The following is a 15,851-nucleotide window of genomic DNA, read 5'->3' as shown; positions in this document are numbered from 1 at the left end:
TATTTTCATTTTTGTCAATGGAAACAATGTGAAAGAAACAATGGCAGATAACATTTATTGTGTTAAGTTATCCCACATGGAACTGTCTGCGACGAGTTGTCCCATGGCAGGATGGCCATGACAAGATAGCCACGGCGAGTTGGTTGTGGCGAATTGTCCCATTCAGCCTTCAGAGGATCTTCTTTCTGTCAGTTGATGCAGGGCAAGAAGATAGTCCTGAAGATAACAAGGATCCAAGCCATATACAGCTTCATAGGTAGCATCCAATACACTGAATTGGGTCCAGGAGCTTGTCTACAATTTATGTTGTTTTTGCAAAAGAGGCATTACTCTGCTGAACTAGCTAGGATTTTTTCAGCTTTCAAATGTTGATTAGAAAGGCAACACAGGGCATGAGAACCCAATCTCTCTTGCATGCTGAGTTTAGGCAGGAGACCAGTGGTGGATGCCGGAATGTATCAATAGCTACTATAAGAAGGATGCAGCTTATCATAGTATGAAGCCTCAAGGGCTTGTGGGAGAGGTATTAACTGAATTAACTGAAATCTTTACACATTTTAAAAATCTCATCAGGATTTATTAGCTATATTTTAACAAACTCTAATAGATGGTCTTTGAGTGTACAAATTTTATTCTGGGTACATCCCAAATTTTAATTATTTTTTCTTTTGTACTTAATGTTTTTACTAGGTCTTTTTGTTTCTTCAGTAAAAAACAAGCTTTTTGGCTTAGCAAAGCTGTATAGCTAGGGCCATAACATAGTTCATTTCATTTTGGTTTAGCACAGTTTATGACTCATGTCACACATGGCAAGTGTGAACATCCTCTTGGTAGCAAGAGTTGCACTTAACACTTTAAAAGGGATGAAAACTCTAAAACTACATTTCACATATTGTTATTATGGTTGATTGCATGGGTAGCCAGAGATTTAGACGATTTGGCATTATTATCCACTATCTTGTCTTTCCCAAGGACCTGAGATAGGCAGATGGTGTTTGATGGTGTTAAAGGTACCATTGCAAGATGTAAGCTTTTCCAAATAAAACTGCCTTTTGTAATTGACTGATAAGGATTTTGATAGTCGCAGTGTCCCAGGTTCATGTTTTCTTTTGTGACCTTCTGACAAGCAAAGTCAATGGGAATGTCAGTTGTTACTAATTTAGCAACTGCAGTGATTCACTTGACAACTGTGGCAATAAAGTTCCTTAATGGGGTAAAGTTCACTTAACAAATGTCTCACTTAGTAACAGAAATTTTGGGCTCAGTTGTGGTTGTAAGTTGAGGACTACCAGTATTGAAAGAGAAAAATAGTAACTGGAGGACAGATAAATGAAAAACCTATCATGCAAGCTTCATTATAATTTGAGGTAACGTTGAAGTATAACTGATTTGCTCTTTTCTTTCCTGCTACAACAGCAATACAACTTGAACATCCATTATAGGAGGAAACAGATTTGCATTCTCAGCCACCACTGAAAGGAGAGCTATTTGCCTCTGATGAGTTTACTGTTTAAAGTAGAAAGCAGATTTTGCTAATTTGTTCAGCTGTTTTCCAGATCATGTACTGTTTATTCTGTCCTTCACAATGAATTAACGTTCAAAGATACCTATTGAGAAATCTGCCATTGCATAAATTTGCCTCTTTCTTAAAACTAGGGCTGGTTTAAGTCAATTGAACTGCAGGGATGAAGTAACCTCAGGTAAGTGTGAGTATTTGTATATATTTTATTGTTATAGCTGATATACAGTAATTTTTAAAGATAATGAAAACTTTGTAATTGTGAGCAATCACTGCAATTCAAAGACAAATATAAATACTTGCATTTGATCGGTTAGATGATGAATTTTTTTGATTAATACTTTAGACTGGGTTTGTGGACTTTGGTAGTTTATATGTCTTATATTGCAACTCTAAATACATGTGCTAGGTATTCTGCAAAACTCATCAGGACTTTCAATAAATTCAGTAAGTTTGTTCTCAGCTGAAGTTTTCTTTTTAGAGTAAAGAATCATTATTAAACAAATAGACTTCTCAAAAAAATTCTCAATAAGCTTTATATCAGTACAAATCATGTTGCATAATGGTGTCCAGTAATGATTTTTTTGGAGAAGACTCCGAGTCCCTTGGACTGGAAGGCGATTAAACCGGTCGCCTAGAGATCAACCCTGACTGCTCTTTAGAAGGCCAGATCCTGAAGTTGAGGGCAAGAGAAGAAGGGGACGACAGAGAACGAGGTGGCTGGATGGAGTCACTGAAGCAGTAGGCGTGAGCTTAAATGGACTCCAGAAGATGGTAGAGGACAGGAAGGCCTGGAGGAACGTTGTCCATCGGGTCGCGATGGGTCGGACATGACTTCACAACTAACAACAATTTTTTGGGAAAGATTGACAATATTTCAGAGACATCACATAGCCCTTTAAGAATTGGTGCACATATTAAGACTAGCTCAGGATATTATTATTGAAGAAAATAAAGGACAACACAGCATTCTTTTAGGTATACTGAACATCAGAGTATCTGTCACCAGATGGGGGTAACAATGTGGGATGAACAGCTCTGAATCACCTGAAGTGGTTGGTTCATTCTGTCCTAATGGTAAAGTTTACCCTTGTGATCGAATTTCTTCCCTAGTGAATCTCAATTACTAGTGGATAGCTGAATAATTAATGTATATAAAGGTAAGGAAAGCCAGTCTGGCATAGTTGTTAACATGCCAAGATAGAAACCAGGAGACTTTTGAGTTCTAGTTCTGTCTTAGGCTCAGCCTTGCCCCACTCACTCTCAGCCCTGGGAAGGAGGCAATGGCAAACCACTTCCCAAAAAACTTGCCAAGAAAATTGGAGAGACTAGTCCAAGCAGTTGTCAGATTCAAAGGTAAAGAACAATAAAAAATGAATATAAAAGTAAAGGGACCACTGTGTGCACCCATTCTTTGATAGATAGGCTTCTATTTTTTTCTCAAAAGTTTTCTTGATTTAAAGCAGTTTTTGTTACTGTTCTTGTTAGTCCAATAGAGGTGAAAACGTTTGCTGGTCTACAATGAATCACTCCCAGATGACTTCCCTCCATCATATGAGACTCAGACTAGCTGGAATCTAGAGCGTCGTCATCCAGTTACCTCACCAGATCGGTTACTTGTAGGAATTAAATCTGTGACAACTGAAACTACGCTACCTTTGTTCAAGCCACTGCCAACCGGAAGTAGGCCTCGAGTTTGACTAGGAAGACTCTGCCTCCCAGTACACATTGCTGCGGAAAAAAAACGGAAGAGCAGTTCAGAAAGAGTTTGAAAAAAGAAACCACTACAGTCCCCAGCATGCTCCGCGCCACATTCCATTTAAGAAAGGCTAAACCTCCGGGTTTCTCGAGAACTCTTTTTCCCGTCGTGCCGCATAAGCACAAGACTAAAGCTTTCAAGGCCGCTGCTAGCCAGGGGCACCCTGGGAGTTGTGGTCTTTTCTTGCCCTTCGTCAGCCTGGTTCCAAGGTTCGTGGGGGCGGCGCCGCGGTGAGGATGTGGCGGGCGTGACGCGATTCTGTCCGCGTTGGAGCCGGGGCGGTCGTGACGTGGCAGAGAGCGAGCGAAAGAGAGCGAGCGCCAGGCTCCCCGGACGCAGACAAGAGCAGCCTCGGTGAGCGGACGCCGCCAGCCCCGTTCAGCGCCCTGCGGTAGCTCAGCGCCATCCGGAAGAAGAAGCGAAGCGAGCGGCAGGGACCCGGCGTTCGGCTCGCTGCTCCTGCCTTCCCCCTTCGACGCGGCCAGCACCATCCCGCTCGCTCCTTGCGCCGCAGCCCCAGCCGGGAGCCGCCATGGGCCTCACCATCTCCTCGCTCTTCTCGCGCCTCTTCGGCAAGAAGCAGATGCGCATCCTCATGGGTGAGAGGCCCCGCCGTCGCCGATTCCGCACCCGGCGCAGCTTTTCCTCCTGGGCGCAGATCCGGGCAGCCTGCGGTGACCCCACCCCGGGCATAACCGGCGGCCCAGCGCGTCGCTCGGGAGACTGAGCTGCTCCTCGCCGCGCTCGAGTCCCCCCCCACGTAGCGGGGGTTGCCTGCTGCCTGGCGGGGCTTCGAACGCCTCGTCCAGGCGGCAGGGGCGCAACTGAGGCCGGAGGCAGAGGAAGCGGCCGCCGAGTCTTTCGGGGAGGCCTGAGCCGCCAAAAGAGAAAGGAAAAAGGGAGAGAGAAGCGGGGCGGGGGGGGGGGGAGGCTCGGGGTGGTTGGGGAGAGCCGGGATCTCGAGGATCTCATTCAGGATCTTCCCGAGGAATCCACCTTGGAAGAAGGTTTAGGTCAGGGGTAGGCAACCTCGGCTCTTTTATGACTCGTGGACTTCAACTCCCAGAATTCCTGAGCCAGCCAAGCTGGCTCAGGAATTCTGGGAGTTGAAGTCCACGAGTCATAAAAGAGCCGAGGTTGCCGACCCCTGGTTTAGGTCAAGGCGACTTCTCTCCAGCCCCCCCCCCGGAGGCCCCGGCCAGGATGTGGGGGTTTTTTTTTCCCCCGTGCGATGGAGCTTCTTCCTGTGTTTCAAAATAAGTCTTAGGTCTGATCCTTTGCAAAGCCCTCGTGGCTGCTAGGGTTCCTTTTAAAAACATTTTTTTTTGGTTTTATTTTTGTTCGATCCAAATCTTCTTCCGCATCAGGAAGAGGGTTGGAATAAAAGTAAGAGAAGAAGAGATGTGCCCTAATGCTTATTAAGAGGCATTCGAATCAAGGTCGCTTACAGGTTTTTCTTCTTTTTTTTTCCTGACTTCTTCTCACATCGTTTCTAATTGCAAGTCGAAATGTTAACTGTACAAATGAATCAGTGTATGAAGCTGGACCTTTAGCACATATATTTTTAGTATTTGCTGTTGGGAGATGGGCTTTAAATTGAGATACTAAAAATACTTTCAGGTATTGACCTGAATAACAAGGAAAAAAAACAGATGGTCGCAGAAAAGATGTATAAAAGCATTGGTTATATGTGGCTGATAGCCTACAATATTAGTCTGAAAATTTGACCTAAATATATAGTTGTTCTAAAATAGCCATGGTTTTGAAGTCAGGTTAAATGAGTATGTGTATTTGAAATTGTGCAACTGATGTGAGAAGATTTTATTTCGAATTGCAGAATTGTGCTTTCTCTTAACGTTTTCTGTTATTCTCTTGTAGCTTAAGGATAATATTTTGATAGTTTCTTCATCTAAGCTTATTTTTTTTAAAAAAATATTTCAGCTGCCTGAAGATGTTCTATTTATTCAGAAACCCAGCATATGTTCTGAATCTTGTTTAGTACATATCTTGAATTCTAACTTGAAAAATGAAAACATGGTCTAGTTTGACTTATGTGTCTCCTCACACTACTAAAAGCCAAAAGAGAATGTTGGAAGCTTCAAGTTTTAGATTTAAACTAGTTTCAATTTATAATTGAAACAGCAGTATTACAGGACAAATTTAAATGAGACCTTTCTGGCTGCATACCTTTCAGTACTAAAAGTGCTGTCTTCCTTGGCTAGTTGTTATGCCAACTACAGTTGAAAACATAGTTTAAAGCAGGGGTCTTCAAACTTGGCCCTTTTATGACTTGTGGACTTCAACTCCCAGAATTCCTCAGCTAGGCACGCTGGCTGAGGAATTCTGGGAGTTGAAGTCCTCAAGTCATAAAAGGGCCAAGTTTGAAGACCCCTGCTTTAAAGTATGGTTTGTTGTACCAAATTAAACTATGCAGATCCAATATTGGACACAGTAACAGATTTCTATTTATTCATCCAGTGAAGAATGTATCAGACTTGTGCATACAGTACAGAAAAATAAGAGTACTGAGAGCAGGCTCTTTCATGGACATTGTAGGTGTATCAGTTTGACTTTCATTGGCTGATGAAACATCCCAGTGTGGGTTTTTTTTTACATTTCATATTAATTCTGCATGATTTCAAAACTTGTATTCACCAGGGAAATACTCTGAAATCATAAAAAATATATATGCAGTATTTGTAAAGTGAGTTAAAAAGGATTTTAGGGTTGGGTTGTTGTCCCCCACCAAAATAAATAAATAAATAAAATAAAAAAATTCTCTTCCACCAAAATTTGGAATGTTATACACAAAGACCAAAACTCAAGAAAACTATTTCTTCTGTCAATAAAGAATGGGATGTTTTAAAAATTGGGTTAAACATTTTAATGCCTATCTGAATTTTGCAGTACAATTGGGTATGTTGGAATTGTCTCACAGGGCTTTCCGGTGTGTGTGCAAAACCCCCCCAAAAATCCAGAGCTCACCCAACCAAACTTTCTTTTCTCTCCCTCCCCTCAGGTAGCTTCAGAGGGTTGAGTGGTCCCTTTGAACAGAGCAAGCTGTATTATATAGGGAGGCATAGTTGGAAAAACTCTTCTGCAGTCATTGGATATTACCAATGCTTGGCTTCATTATAGCACATTATTATTACAGCTATTATAGTCATTGACTTTATTACTAAACTAAGTGCCAGTCTTTAGGAAATAATATTGATCTGTTTTAATCGTTTTTAAAAATCATGTAAAAATGCTCAGCCGTAATTTTTCTTATACAGCTTCAGCTTAACTGTTCCAGATATTCTCAATAATGACAAAGTTGTTCCTGTTAATCATCTGTTTTAAATATATTAGTAGTTCAATCAATGACAGTACTCTAGATAAGAAGCTTCATTTTAGTCCAAAGTATATTTTTCACTTTGGTAAGTGAGAACGCTACTTAAGGTGTAGTTTCAGAATCTTAGCTGCCATGAAAAAAAACATAGGTTTTTTAAATTTGTGGTGACATCTGTAAAGGCTTTTTCCCTTTTTCTTCTTGAGAATGCTGTATATCTTGATTTCTGGATGTGGGATAGTATTATCACACCATTTTCAGTTTTCCTGCAGAGCTGTTCACTTCTCTCCCAAATTCTAACCTCCCCCCCTTATATATTATTTGCTTATTCCAGCCCTACCTTATTGTTCACTCTGAAATATTTCTTCCAGATTAAAAGCCCCATGCATTATATTTTTATAAACAAGGAAGGCTTGCTTTAAATATTCTTAACTGATCAAAAAGTAGAGTATGACATCCCATTTCTATTCCCATGCACCTCTCTCTAGTCCTCTTGTAAGAGCATCTCTACACATCAAAATGGTACTGTGTGAGGGGAAAAATAATGGTACTTTATTTTGTGAGACTAAATGCATCAGATAATAGAAGACCTCTATGTGAAGAGTTGCCACTGTAAGGAAGAAAGAAATCTGGGAAAAATTTCTTTGAGGGAAAGATGGGCATTTTGCAAGATACGCTGAGCCATAGAAGTTTGCTTCAGCTCTAGTTCTGTGATTCTTCCTTATTTTAATAACAAGCCATAGTTTCAGACTTTGATTCTCATGGCTCAATTTGAGAGTTAAGCAAACTATATGAGAATTAACTAGATGATTGGTTTGCATGCAAATCAAAAACATACCTTCATGGGCTGATGTTATAAACTAAAAGGGGCTGTGGCAAGAATTTGGCTGCTTAGTGCCTATGTAGAAAAATAATAGTTTTTCAACTGTTGTTTTTCTTTGTATAGGGAAGTCCTAAAATTAATGCAGTATTCTGGACATTTTTATTTCTGACCATGCTACACCATTGTCTTGAAAATTGGGAAAGTCAAATCGAATGCCATATTTAGATTTTTATACATTTTATACATTTTGTTCATATGCAAGCACTGCTTTTCACACTGTAGGGTCTAAAATGAAGTCACATGTTTTCACAAACTATATATAAAATTCTAAGAAACATTTCTTTTTTTTAAAAAAAACAGCATAAGAAAATGTAAAGGCCCAGCATCTAATTTTTTGTGGTGAGAAAGATTCAGAAGGGTTTCTGTTGAGCATAATATAGCGTTATTTTTTCTTATTTCCACTTGAAATTCACATCCCTTCACCAGATGGAAAGAAGGGAATGAAAATATTCTGATTTCTGGTATCAGCCTACCTTAGCATTTGTGAGTGCTTTATCCGAGTTAGGAATGATTAAGCCTGATGTTTGTATCCCCAAAATATAAAATTTTATATGAAACCTTGGCTTAGATCTTAAAACTTGTAACAACGTGGATTTTCCTCTCCCCTTTTCACCTTGCAATTCCATGTAGCTTTCACATTTGGGAGGTTAATACAGAATCTGCTTGAATTGTTTATGACAATCCTGTGCTTTATACTACATACTTCTCATACTAAGCATTTGGGTATGCATAAGTCTGCAGGGGAAAGGGGACAGTATACAGCAGGGGTGTTAAACGGTCGGCCCGTGGGCCGGATGCGTCATGCCAAAACTGCGCCCACCCCATTACGGCAATGGGAAAAAAGTTGCAATACGTTGTAACACGACACATGACATTGCGAGTTTGACAACCCTGGTATACAGTCTTTTTTAATTACAGTTATCGGGATCCCCAGCATGCTCACTAAATAATTATGAAATGCTATGTGTAAAAGAAGCATAATTTCCAAGCTAATTCTTAGCATTCTGCTGTATTACAAAATACCTCACATCTCTCAAGGATGGCAACATGTAATGCAAAATTTTGTGAGTTCTTGAGCTTAATTTCTTTATGCAAAATTGTCATGTTTTATGTATTTTAATATCTAATATATTTCAGCCTTAGACTGAAACTGCATTATTACAGTATTTATTGTATTTATAAGTATTTATAAGATATTTGTTTAGCACTACTGCATTTTTCTAAATAAGGCTCAGAATGCAAATTTGCTTTTATCTAGGCAACCTATGTGAAAATATATCTTTATTTTTTTTAAAAAAGGTTAATTGAAAAACTCAAAGGCTAACATTATGGTTACGCAGCATGGAATGCAACTCATGTGAATTTGAACTTTATAGTAACATGCATTTCAATAATACATATTTGTTTTTAGGGGAAAACACAATTTTAGTATACTTCTGTAAATCTTGTATTTTTCTACAAGTATGTTGATATTTCCTCCCTCTCCCCCCCCCCTTTGATCCTATTTCAAAGATGTTAGCATTTCCTTTTTGATACTGATGTTGCATGGAGAGCTATGGAGAGGTTTTTCTTTTCCTATAATGAATCAAATTTTTATCAATGTTGATTGGCACATATTGTTGTCCATTTTTATTCAGACCTGCCAATTGCCAGTTCAGAGTTAATTCGGTCTTGTGTTGAGGAAACTCTGGCAGTCTTCTATTTGGGAACCAAAATGATACAAAGCTGAATATTTCAGATGACCTAGAGACAAAAAAATAATATTGCAAGCTATATTGAATAGCAGATCTAGTGAACCAGAATTAATGTTCAGAACTCTTGCTTTTAATATTTAACTCTTTTGGTTAAGCAGCTGGTCCAGAAGTGATGAGACCAGTTACAAATCTCAAAATAGGAAAATAAATTGCAAAGTGAAGAGGGAAAATAAATTGTATTTTCATCATATGATTTAGAGTACAATTATGATATAACCCACCCTAGGAGATGGACAAGGAACATTTACAGGATAGAAAATCTATTTTGAAAAAAACCACATGGCTGAATCTGTTGTAAAAAGTGTGAAGAGTGAAAATTGGCTTTATTTTTTTCCCCCTAGTTGGCTTGGATGCAGCTGGAAAAACCACAATTCTCTATAAACTCAAGTTAGGAGAGATTGTCACTACAATTCCAACAATTGGTAAGAACATGGGAATATATTAATTTGTTAATATTATTGATGTTAAATAAGTTTAGGTTTTTAGGAGAATTTCAGTTTGTCACAGTATATGCTTGAATGAAATTTCTAGAATATTACACTATTTTTGGTACATAATTACTGAGCTCATAAATTTTATGACTAAAGATAATCCCAGCAAAGAGAAATTCTAGAGCCAGAGATGAAAGTGTCTGTGGCCAGTATACCATTTTTCCTGCTACTCGTTTGCTTCCAAGATCAACTTTATTCATAATGATATTCAGATAAAAGAAGCCCAAAGAAACCAACATTGAAAAATGTTCTACAAGCCAAGATAAAAACTCAAGAAGAAGAAATCTTTGTTGTATTTCTTTTGTGTTCTAGCACTATAATTTTGTAAAAGTTACTAAATAAATTATGTTTTTTAGCTCTTTGTGAATATATTTTGTTTTTATTAGGTTTATATAATGCCATCCCCACCCCTAGATCAATCAGCTCTTTAAGCGTTGAAATGTCCTTAAAACTAGCTAGTTTGAATGATACTGCAGTTTGATGTGATTGATATTTCTGATAATTATAACTTTCTTATGTTTGTTTAGGCTTTAATGTGGAAACAGTAGAATATAAAAATATTTGTTTCACTGTTTGGGATGTTGGCGGTCAAGATAAAATTAGACCACTCTGGAGGCATTATTTTCAGAATACACAGGTAAGTCCTAGCAAGTTATTTATTTTTAAACACTCATTGAATTAACTCAATGACTCTGTTATTTAGGATTTAAATAATATCCTTAATTTTGCTTTATTTCATGGTGCTATGTAAGTTAATGCATTTGATTAAATTATTTTATGTTTGTTTTTATTATTTCATTTACCTGTACTTGTTTATTATTGGGGATGGGATCCTATAGCTAAAACCAGTACAAGAAGTGTCTGGAAGATTATGTTTCTCCAGATGCCAGCAAGATAGGTCAAGGTTTAAGGGTTGTATCTGTGATGTCCTCATTGCAAACAGTAGTTAGGTAAAACACAGGTCCCTTGGGTTTATGAGTCTGCAAGGCTGAAGAATTAACTACAACAGTGTGGCCGTATAGATATTTGGTTCCCAGCATTTCTCAGATGATTGGGAATGGAAACTGCAGGATATAGTAGCTGTCTCATGTCACTTACATAGTTGTTCTCATGAGTTGTGCTCCTCTTCCAATCTTCTGAAACACACAAGGTGAGCTGAGACATTGGACCTTGTTTCCATTCTTTTCCATCAGAGGCCGGACTATTAGATATGCTACTATCCCCTCAGAATGGAATTGTTTTGCTACATAGCTTAATGAAGAACTTCAGTCACGATGGGCAGAACTATATTTGAAGCAAAAATGGCTGAAAGCATAAGTGAAGCCTCACAAAAGACAGCAGGGCTCATTTGGTCCAGTGCTCAGTGCAGGAATGGAAACTAAATAATTAGTCCAAAAATGTAACCGTTTGAAAGCTTAAACTAAAAAAAAGAAACCTAATGGTATCACTTAATAGGACTGTTTGATAGAAATAGTCTGGAGATGCATTCTTTATGGTCGGCTAGAGCAAGTTGCATCATTTTGCAAATACTGTTAATTCATTTGTAGCTGAAGAGATGGTTTTTCATTGAAAGCTATTATAAATTGCTAAAGTTTGGATATACTGTATTTGCTTTCCTGGCTCTTTTGAGTTATTGGCACCTAGGAACAGATGGCATGTCAGGAGAAAAGCTTGATACTTTGCATGGTTTCATATTTGAAACTGTAAAGATAGATGAAATCAAGACAGGATTGACTTGCGTCTTTTTATTTATTATTGTCTCGCTACATTAATCAATACTTTTCCCACCAGGGTCTCATTTTTGTGGTAGATAGCAATGACAGAGAGAGAATTCAAGAAGCAGCAGAAGAACTGCAGAAAATGGTAACTTTTAATCAGAATGTGAACAATTTCTCTTTCTTTTAAAAATAATAAAAGTGGAATATAAGATAGCAAAAGATAAAAAACCCCAAAAGGATATTGGATGTCCAGAAACATTATTATATGCTTTAGGGCTATGGAAATAATTAGGTAGAGCCTGCAACTCTTTAAAGTTACATATATGCAGTTTGCTTGGAGACTAAATATTATGTAAAGCATAGGAAAAAATTATAAATTGTAAACATAAGGAATTAAGAACACAAGATAAGAAAATGAAGGGGGATTACTGCTAAACCTAGTTCATACCAATCCTGCTTGCTATACCACTTTGTAACTTTCTGTCTTTGCAAATCATCCTTGCTTCCATTGTATCCAGACCCTCCTTTGCCTTTTAGCCTTAAAACATCTTGCATCCCTCTTGTCAATTGCATCCAGCCAGGTTGGATGGCCAAGTTCTTGCTCCTCACATTCAGTTCATTCCTCTATCCATAATTCATTTATTTTGCCATTTAGTTGTAATTATTCACAATAATGACCAATCTACTATTTTTTCCCTATTGGCTATATGTTATTATATTCAGTCACAATCATTCAACAGTGATTCATTCTTGACTCTTTTTCTCTTGTTTTATTGCACACATTTCTTAAGTGATCCAGTCCCACAGAATTCAGTCTACCTTTATGCTTCTTCTGATATAAAAAGTAGATGCCAACATGCATTTATACAAAGCAGTTTTCACTTTTAGAGAAACATTTTGTGCAGTAGTGCACATATAATCCCATTACATTTCTACCAGCATTTGTACATCTTGAGATTTCTTCATCCATTTTTCCATTTTTAGTAGACATTCTACCAAGTTACCCAAACTCATTTAGTTGCTCCTGCTTGTCACCATTTATGTATAACTTGGATTTATTCATACCACTTTGTTTTTTGATCAAAATACATGTTATTCATCAAATGTAAAGCTGCCTGACTTCGTAGAGATTCTAGGAGGCATATGACATTAAAAATAGAAATATTAGTTTTCAGATTCATTCTCTTAGTTATATCTTATCTAATATTTTCTGCAAATCATTTAGATTCTCAGCCAGCAACATGGCATCTGCATACAAAAGTACATGCTCATTCATATTCCTACATGCCATGCCTCTAACAACTCTATCATCACTCTTTAGAAATTTACCTATAAATACCTAAACAGTCAAGAGAGCTTCAGGGTTGAGCCATTTGAAATGTGGTCCATTTAATATTCATACTTTATTTCTATGATATATGGGTCTTACAATATTCAATAACTTACCTCCCAACCACACATTCACATAACATGCTCTCTCTATGAATGTCCAATAAACTTTCATTCTCACCTGAGTACATTTTTCAGTGAATGCATTTCCTAATGTAGAAAACTAGTCTGCATACCTCATGTCCAGCATAAAGCCAGACTGCATTTGGCTCACTGTCACCTTTGGCACCATTTCAGTGAGAATTCTGCCAAGCATCTTCCCAGGGACACTTAACCAACTAATTCTCCCTGTAATTTTTGCATTCATGCTTGCTCCCTTTTCCTTTTGCAAAGAGAAACAATAATAGATTCTCCCACATTTGAGATACAGATGAAGCCTTTATACATATGGAAAATTAGTTGTGCAGTCATTCTACACCAATATTTCAACATTTATCCTGTTATACTACTTATACCTGCAACTGCTATTTTTTCAAGCTGGTTGTTGTATTTTGTTACTTTTCATCAATTTTTTTCTTGGACAATATGGTAATTTGATGTTATTAGTGACTGAACACCATTTGGCGAAATAAAGGAAAAATACAGCCTGTATGCTATTGTCTTTTTCCTTTGCAGGTTTGTTTATAAGAAACTTAAAAGAGGGAAGTTATAATGTTTTTTCCCCCCTTCCAGCTTCAAGAAGATGAGTTGAGAGATGCGGTGCTGCTTATCTTTGCAAACAAACAAGACTTGCCAAATGCCATGGCAATCAGTGAAATGACAGATAAACTAGGCCTTCAGTCCCTGCGTAATAGAACTGTAAGTACTGAAATTTTCTACATTCAGTGAAACTTCTGAATAAAAACCTGGCATTTGGTATAAGTATTTGTGTTATTCAGTGGGGTAGTGTTTTCCTATTTTCCTCAGAAAACAACACCCAAATGTCTGTAAGTGGCACTTAATACAGCAAAGGGAGATTGGCATAGTATTTTAGTCAACCCATTTTCCTGCCTGGTCTTTTTTTTACCGCCAAGAGGCACCAGGTCTTATTTTGGGGGGGAGGGGGTGTCTTTTCCACTCACCTTGTGGCAGTGCCACCGACAGCCCCACCCAGCTGGCCCACTTCTTCTGTGGCCAAAGGAGTAGCTTCATTCTGCAGCTGAGAATGGAGCTCAGGCCTGTACTTCGCAGTCACAGGCCTTTCCGGAAGGCCTGTGCAGCCGAGAACCGAGCTACGGATTGAATCTGTATTGAATCCGTAGCTCAGTTGTTGGCTGCACAGGCCTTCCGGAAAGGCCTGTGACTGTGAAATACAGGCCTGAGCTCCATTCTCAGCTGCAGAATGAAGCTGCTCCTTCGGCTGCAGAAGTGGGCCGGCAAGGCAAGTGTCGATCCATGGGAGGCCTGGCTGCAATGGTACGCCCCACCTCCTACCCCTCCAGCTTGATTTTTAAGCATGTGCCTGGCCTCAAAACTAGGGCTTATTTTCGGGGTAGGCCTTTCTGGGAAACACAGTATAATCATTTTAACAAGGGCTATGTTTATATTCATCTATAATCATTCTGGCCTACTGTGGAAAGAAGAGTACTATGAAAATGAAATAAGTTTTGATTCATTCAAGTTAAAACTCATGCTATCTTTGACTATAATTCTGCATAAACTATTTCTTTAGAAATTAGTAATTGCTGGAGATGATAACAGTACAGAGGCTGATTGCATTTGCCTTCTTCCAGGATGTTTTTTGACATTCCTGCCTATGTTCTGGTTTATTATTGCTTAATATAATGAGAGACATGGGAATTTGTCCTGGATTTCAGAACTGAAATGTGTTCTCAAGAACAGTACCAAATATTAAAATATCACTTCCTTCTGTTCTACAGTGGTACGTTCAGGCTACCTGTGCTACACAAGGTACTGGTCTATACGAGGGACTTGATTGGCTGTCAAACGAGCTATCAAAGCGTTAACTGCAACTGGATGACTTTCACACCAAGGACACGTTTGATATAAGTGGTCTAGGCTTGTTACATCAAAATTAGCTGCATCTTGGTTATTATACAGTATCTGGAACTGATTTGGGCAGGATATTATGGCATTTTTACTTATTTTGTTGCCAATTATTGTTCTCCAAGCTATATGTTGCCAAGGTAACAATAGGCTTGGACTAAAAAGAGAAACTCCTTAATTTGGAAAAAGTGTATCTTCTGATTTTTTCCTTTTGTTGTTAGCCTAAATGCCTGAATATAGTTGTGACTTTGAAATCTATTGAATGCTTATTGAGCCCCAATTCAATTAAGTATATTTAAGACCCCTCTTATCTCTTAAGTTACCAATACCTTGTTTCATTCCATAAGACAGTCTGCTGACTTAATCTACCATTCCATTTATATTTATTTCTCTCCCTTATAAAAACACTTCCTGATGTTGCCAAGAATTCTCTAAAACACTATTCAAATCTTCTGCACTGAGGAACATTTTATTAACTTCCCCTCCCAATTGACCCACTTTTGCCTTTGTGTGAACTCAGCCTGATAATACTTACTGTGCTGGTTGCAACAAGCTCATTTGAGTTTTTAAATATTCAGCAGATTGTCTTTTTTTTTCCTTTTTGCATGTTGCTTTCAGTATCAGCCTGTTTTGCCCAGTGTATAATAGTTCTGCTAAAGTTTTACTGTTTATTGGTGAACATATCTTCATGAAGAGATTTTGAAAATTCTTCAGACTTGATGGATTAATTTCTTTATAACCTATTCAGAATTATTCCTAATTAAAATGATACAAATGTATAGCTTTGTGTATGCTCCTTGAATCTTACGTTTGTGGAACTGATAATATGAATGTGTGACAGATTCTTTTTCAATAAACGGAGTTTTTTCTGTACCTCGAACACAAACAGATCTGAATAGATTTTGAATTGTTTTCAATTTGGCAAAAAAATTAAGATGGGCAGTTAAAGTTGTGTACAACATAACTGATTATCAAAGGCAAATCCTGTAAAAGTGTTTTGAAGCTGTAAATCTAAATCCTT

The 15,851-nt window shown here is 38.1% G+C and overlaps 1 protein-coding gene across 1 annotated transcript; it reads left to right on the top strand.

Annotated features, from left to right (window-relative positions):
• Nucleotides 1–3,522: 3,522 nt before the first annotated feature.
• Nucleotides 3,523–15,609, top strand: ARF4 (ARF GTPase 4). The gene is made up of 6 exons (XM_081320739.1): nucleotides 3,523–3,877; nucleotides 9,588–9,668; nucleotides 10,265–10,374; nucleotides 11,529–11,600; nucleotides 13,517–13,642; nucleotides 14,704–15,609. Exons 1-6 carry the CDS (start codon nucleotides 3,811–3,813, stop codon nucleotides 14,788–14,790), a joined length of 543 nt encoding a protein of 180 aa, XP_081176865.1. The 5' UTR covers nucleotides 3,523–3,810; the 3' UTR covers nucleotides 14,791–15,609.
• Nucleotides 15,610–15,851: the final 242 nt, after the last annotated feature.

The sequence above is a fragment of the Vipera berus genome (assembly GCF_964194415.1).
Source record: "Vipera berus genome assembly, chromosome: 2".
In the NCBI taxonomy this organism is placed as follows: Eukaryota; Metazoa; Chordata; class Lepidosauria; order Squamata; family Viperidae; genus Vipera; species Vipera berus.
This window is presented reverse-complemented; position numbering and strand designations above follow the sequence as displayed.

What these genes read in the sequence shown, in the direction of transcription:
- ARF4 (XM_081320739.1), top strand. Translation starts at nt 3,811, where the DNA reads ATGGGCCTCACCATCTCCTCGCTCTTCTCGCGCCTCTTCGGCAAGAAG. An exon ending in GCAGATGCGCATCCTCATGG is followed by an intron (nt 3,878 to 9,587) that starts GTGAGAGGCCCC and finishes TTTTCCCCCTAG; the next exon opens with TTGGCTTGGATGCAGCTGGA. An exon ending in AGTCCCTGCGTAATAGAACT is followed by an intron (nt 13,643 to 14,703) that starts GTAAGTACTGAA and finishes TCTGTTCTACAG; the next exon opens with TGGTACGTTCAGGCTACCTG.